Source organism: Rhodamnia argentea, chromosome 8 (assembly GCF_020921035.1).
Source record: "Rhodamnia argentea isolate NSW1041297 chromosome 8, ASM2092103v1, whole genome shotgun sequence".
In the NCBI taxonomy this organism is placed as follows: domain Eukaryota; kingdom Viridiplantae; phylum Streptophyta; class Magnoliopsida; order Myrtales; family Myrtaceae; genus Rhodamnia; species Rhodamnia argentea.
In genome coordinates, this window is record NC_063157.1 from 963,750 (window position 1) to 970,020 (window position 6,271).

Consider the following 6,271-nt stretch of genomic DNA (forward strand, 5'->3'; position numbering starts at 1 on the left):
TCGTCATCTTCCCCATCACCGGCTTTTTCCTCTACGACAAGCTGCGGGTCATGCTGAGGGACTCTGCAGAGATGGAGCTCGTCAGGGCGGAGCTGAGGGAGAACCGCCGGAGGCTGCTCGAGCTCGGTATGGACCACGATGCCTACTTGGTGGAGATAGCCACCGCCAGCACCAGGTGGTGGGCAGCTCCGCCAATCCTAGTATTCCGTATCGCGTTCTCTTTCGTGTTCTTCTCCTCCCTCATCATGTACTGGATATACACCGGTGGATGTCACCGTTAGATGTTTTATGCGGCGTGTTAAAATTTCCTATGTGTCAATTCCGCCATACTGACAATGCCACGACATTCATTAATATGATGAGTAACTCGAGCAGTCGATCGACTGATTTGATTGCACAAGTTGGAAAAACAAGAAATTGCGTGTATTAGCTTATGATTGTTCCGGTGGTCGAAAAAAATCTCTTTGACTGATCAAAAGATTGGATTTAGTTACTTATCATTTGAAGCACCATACAGATAAGGCACGAGTTCTCTTTCGCAAATCAAGACAAAAGCGAAGGATCTACTGCTTTGGTTGTGACGAGAGGGACTGTGTCTCCGTTTTTGGCGACCAGACAAAACCGTCTATACGATCAAGAATACTATTCACGGGGCAGAAAAACCGCAAAACACACTGAACAGTACGGTCAACATCGAGACTCGCCATTCGTATCCGATTCGTCCAATGGCTTTCCAGACAGCTGACACCGTGCATAGTATGGATGAACATCATGAAACACCGAGCATGTCGGCATGCAATATTAACACGGGACTTCAACTAGTCACACAGCTTCGTGAATTGGTGAATTGCGTGGATGTACCACAAGCTCAAACGACAGATTCATCACGCAGCTCAAGGTTTCATGTCACTGGCCATAGGCTTCTTTTCATGATGAGGATTACAAGAGATACTTCATCTGCAGCCGGCCCGGCATGGAATATCTGCATGTTTAGCATGTAGTAATGATGCCGGATAGACAATTAAAATGTGGCTGCGGAAACTCCGCGTTTTTCGCACATGTTTGTATGATGGCCGACCAAAATGGACCAAATGATTTACAGCCAAAGAACAAGGACCCGCGAACAAACCTCGCATCTTACACTTCCCACGGACGGTTCAAAAGATTGCGAAAACCAAATCGGGGCAAGCCAATATATCACCCGGATGCAACACTAGCAGTATGCACGTACTAAAGATATAGGCTAGCGTCGCAGTTCACTGGGGCCATTTCTTGCTTCGACTGCCGGGACTACCGATGCTCCTCATATTGCTAGACTCCGGTGCACTAGGCCCGCTTCTCGGACTATATACACTTGCCCGGTGACCTGAACTCAAATCACTCCCTCTCTGAGTCTCCATCTCCAAACTCTTTGCTTCATCCGCCAGCTTCAGCATCTGTTTCAAAGGCAAGTCTCTAAAGACATTAGATGACATTTTTGGAGCATAATTGGTGTAATGAGGGTTCGACAAAGAATCACTCAATAGCAAGCAATTGAAAATTGACTTCAAAGAGTTCGCTTTCAACTGTGAATATTGAAAAAAGACAACAAATAATATTCTTGAGCAGACTCGAGGTTCTTCAGAAAGACTATTGACTGATCCTCGCTGTTTCATAACGACTGGCTTTGGGCTAGTTATTTACCCGAATCTCGTTCTCTCTCAAACGATCCTGAAGTACTCTAATGGCAGGGCTTAAACTGCAAAAAGAACCAAAGAAAAAGAGAAGTGCATTCAGTACAAATCAACACTGACACAGAAAATCAATGAGCAGCAAAGGTAATAGATTCTGACCAGTATTCAATTAACTTGCACATGGAAGCCTGATACGTTGAGGTGTGATGAATAAAAGTAAGCGGATGTGCTTTCCCATCCCTAGATGGAAAAAATGCGCAGAAAGTCAAAATACATGCTGCAAGGAGAACAGTAACCGAAACACAATGCTTGAAAGTGGCGGTACTCAAGTCCCACCTCACATTTTGTCTCATGGCTTCAAAATATGCTGCCCTTTCCTCTTCAAATATGACACGTTGCAGGTCCGTAAATGAAGTTAGAGGTGAAACAAGATTAAGGAGAGAGGAGCTGGGTAACACATAGAGGGGTACTTCTTTCCTCACATACTCAGCGCCACTGCCAGCCAACAATGCAAATACTAAAATTTAAGATTGAGAGGTCATGACAGCCTACTGGAGAAACAACGTACAATGATCGATTGGTGAGCATGCCCAAGACAGGTGGAATTGGAACGCAGAAGAAATGGCCCAAAAATTGTAAAGAATGCATGAAGAAAAAGATAAATTACAAATGAAAAAGGATAATTAAGTGATGAGTACATACTCATGTATACCTCATGTCCAAGTTTGACCTATGCATAGCTTCCTGCATGCTTTCTGTCATATCCATGGGATCTATAGGGATTATGGCGCTGCTGCTTGGATTTCCATTGCCATAATTTTCAACACTTATCGCTCTTCCGAGATAATTGGTATCAGCGTTAGCAAAGAAACCCCCCAAATCTGATGACCTTCCCCGCCCCTAGAGGTGCATACGGAATTTCATGCATCAAGCCATGTTACCATAAACTACCATTAGATCGAATAATTGATAGATCACAACCTAGTGAGGTGACTGCCTTTCAGTTCTTTGACTCCAATCCTGTTGGCTATAAATTAAATACCCACCTTATTAGCTCCAGCAGAGATTCTGGAATCGCCAGTGTCCTCTTCGGGGTTCTCCAACCTCCCAGAGTTAGATCGTGCCGACAAATTCTCTGAGGAACTCAAAGATGATTCCAAGTCTATGACTGAACTTCTATTAACCGGAGATAGAGGGATAGGTCTTGATATCTGGCTTTGCTTCCCATCTGAAGATTGGAAAGCTATGACTTGAATTCTCCCAACCTGAAAACCCATAACACCGCACTCAAATTGCTTCAAATTATCCACGACCTATTTATCAAATGAAATGCTTAACCAATCTGAAAGATGCAAAACATGTCGAGGGGGCCTTAAAGAGTCCACATACCTTGTTAATATCCTCGCTAAAGCAGGAAAATATCAACCCAATGAATCCAGAATCTAGGAGTTGATACATTGCCTGTGTCCGCACATCTGCAGAAAGTAGCGCTCAAAAACCATCTTTAGAAAAGAGTCAGAAAACGCTATCAAGTTTGAACGAAATCAATCCCGGAATCAAGTAAAGTAAATCCTAAGCTAGTGAAACAATATAGTGGTGAGGCCCTGGTGCAGCAATAAAGAGAGGTGTCAATGGTTCGTCATCATAGAAATAATATCTCCTTGATGTGCATTTGATTATTAATTTACTCCGCAAAAAGTAGCGATTCGCAATGCTTACCAACATGGGACGGGAGAACTGTTATATGAGGGTGCGAATGGTACCATCCAATTACTCTTGTTGTTCTTCCTGTTGACATGGTCATCTCGTGCTATCTAGTCTAGTTAACCAAGAACATCATTGGCAAGATTCGAACAAACAGCTAGCGATGTGCCATAGAGAGCAATAATTACATTAGTATATTGTCATGTACCATAGGCATAATGGGCAAGAAACAGTTTTTAGTCCTTTTACTCAGAATCAACTACAGTAGATCCAGCCAGGCACATGTCAAAAGCAAACTGTGTTTATCAAAAGTTTGCCATATTAGACTTTCTCCTTTGGTAGACTTGCATATATCCCGTTCTTCAGTTTATGTAATTTATATAGGGTAATGAGATGTTTAGTAAGTTGAAAGCAAAAGCTCCCCTAGATGGAATCTAATCAACAAATTCAACCGTCAGAAACATATACCTTCTCAAATCCTCTTACAATCTAGCCATAGAAGTCACAAAAATGTTGCCAAAAGCAACAAAAAAAATGATGATACAACTTATGACCTCCTTAAACAAGAAGACCGATGAAGAAACTCAAGCAATTCTTGTTCATTACAGAATATGAAATCTCTATATGCAAATTAATGTTGAGCTCATGAGATGAAGGCTTTAAAGGGGTTGATGAGCGAGTAAGGAATCAGAAAGGATATTTCAGCCAATGCTGATGCGGCAGCCAACTGTTCGGGATTTGTCTCAACACGATCTTTTTGCCGATCAGATCGTTTTTGAGGAGATGCACCCCAAATTAGTGCAGTGCTACTAGTCCCGTTTTTTGAGCGCTGCAACATAAGAAACAAACTGTCATAAAAATTTCTAAAAAACCACAAGAATATGGAAAGGTAAGAAGAATGCACGTGGAATTTCGTTCTAAGCTGTAGATCAGCTAAATATGGTTCATTCTTTCACCAAAGCAAGGAGACAAATGACCAGATCTCCCAGATATATCTTAATTGTAGCGCAACACTCAGTAACAGCTGCTTTATGAGTTCTGAAAAAAAAAAAAAAAAAAATGCACGAAATCAAGAACCCATCCATCCCCCAACGAATCCATGGCAAGGCGACCTACATAAGAGACATCACTTAACTACAATTAGCTGAGCAAGGCTGACCACATGTTGTGACATTCAAACAGAGGGGCCAAAAGTTGAAACAATGAGGATCTCCAAATAACAGAGAATTATCAATCGTTATTCCAGGTTGACCGAATGTCAATTTGACCACAGAAACCAACCAAAGAAACAAGGAATAGGGGAGGCTAAACAATGAGTCAAAAAAGTATAGACAACACCTTCGAGCTACAAAGTCCCCTTCTAACCATCCAGGCTCCAGAAATGAACAAATCAATCTGATATTTAGACCCCACTAAGTGCTGACTTTGCGTATTGTCTACATACTAATCCACCGGAGAACTACAAAAGCTAAAGGACAATGTTCTGGTGCTACGATATGAGTCATCTGTTATTATATCTTCAATCTTTTTCTCTTGTACAGAGTAATATGAGTATCATTATCAAAATGCATCCCAAGTTCGAAAAGGAACTAGTTTGCACAGGTCTGCTTCCTGTAAGAGGTCAAATTATCAAATTCAATATTCTCATGATTTAACCGACGCCAATTCCGCGACATACTATTCAATAGCATTTCCCATGGCCAAAGAGTTGGTGAATTGTCCCTCATGCACTTTGATGCCAAGCACTTCTCAGAATGACACGCAAGGTCTCATTAACTACTTCTAAACAGAGATATTCTTGACACTATGAAAACATCTACTGCATACATCACGCACAAGTTTAAATATGAACACCTTAACTCCAGCCTCCACCAAGCATGTAATCCCACACTACTACCAATAAAGAAAAGAAAGCCACAATATTCTAGATGAAAATTAGATTGAAAGCAAAATATGGTGGTTGAAGCAGAATATGGCCTACTTTGTCAGTTTTCTGGGTCATCCAAATATGAACTAACATTGAAGTAAGCACACTAACTGACATATAATCTTGCAACCTAGCGATTCTTCCAAAGTAGAAACTCAACCACAGGGCGAAAATGGGGGAGAAAAAAATGTTTTAGCAGATAAACGCTGATTGCCCTGCATCGATAGACAGAGTTACTCGAAACGGAGCACCAAAATTTTCATCAACAGCCAGGGAATAACAAAAGATACAACCCAAAATCCGAACTTTATCAACCTAGCTCAAACAAGGTAGCCAAACCGCCGCAAACCAAACTCCTCTGAGATGACACCCAAACAACCAAACAAAAAATTAAACAAAAAAACAGGAACAATGCTATTCGATTCAACACTTGAGGCGCGATTGGCGCGAGTAATCGGTAATAGGACTCACTACGATCACGGCTCGTCTGAAGTGGAGCTTCAGGGACAGTCAAAAATGTCAATTTTTTTAAAGAAGAAACTCGCTTCGAATCCTATTTCCCACTTCGTTTATCATCACCCAGAAATCAGCACCGCGTCGTCAATTCAATTCTGCTACCCGAATCGGATCATGGGGAAAAGAGGGAGAGAAGAAAGGGGAGACACAGCAAAATGTAAGAAGCTCGAAGAAACAGTGCTTGAATCACGAAAGTCACCTCGACATCGCCGAGGAGGAGGCCCATGATCTCTTCGGTCTCCGTGGACAATGCGTGAGTGAGGCATGTCAACCAAACCTCCTCCGACATTTTCACGCTCGTTAGAGACATACTTTCGCCCTCTCCCCTTCTGTCTGTGAAAGCCCGAGAAAAACTAGCTACTGGCACTGGCAGAGAGAAGATTAAAGAGGAAAAAAAAAAGGCCAAAAAGGAGAAATCTTGCTCGAGGTTTCGGAGCTACAGAAGCAAAGC

The 6,271-nt window shown here is 42.1% G+C and overlaps 1 protein-coding gene across 2 annotated transcripts; it reads right to left on the minus strand.

The window, feature by feature from the left end:
* Nucleotides 1-1,014: 1,014 nt before the first annotated feature.
* LOC115738055 (lys-63-specific deubiquitinase BRCC36-like) lies at nt 1,015-6,271 on the minus strand. 2 transcript variants are annotated; one of them, XM_030670541.2, is made up of 10 exons: nt 6,020-6,271; nt 4,078-4,206; nt 3,393-3,480; nt 3,063-3,148; nt 2,720-2,938; nt 2,386-2,573; nt 2,010-2,168; nt 1,833-1,913; nt 1,684-1,738; nt 1,015-1,436 (listed from the first exon to the last, which is right to left on the minus strand). In XM_030670541.2, exons 1-10 carry the CDS (start codon nt 6,128-6,130, stop codon nt 1,257-1,259), a joined length of 1,296 nt encoding a protein of 431 aa, XP_030526401.1. In that variant the 5' UTR covers nt 6,131-6,271; the 3' UTR covers nt 1,015-1,256. The 2 variants fall into 2 exon arrangements, with proteins under 2 accessions (XP_030526401.1, XP_048140329.1); XM_048284372.1 differs by lacking the exon at nt 6,020-6,271 and adding an exon at nt 5,866-5,886.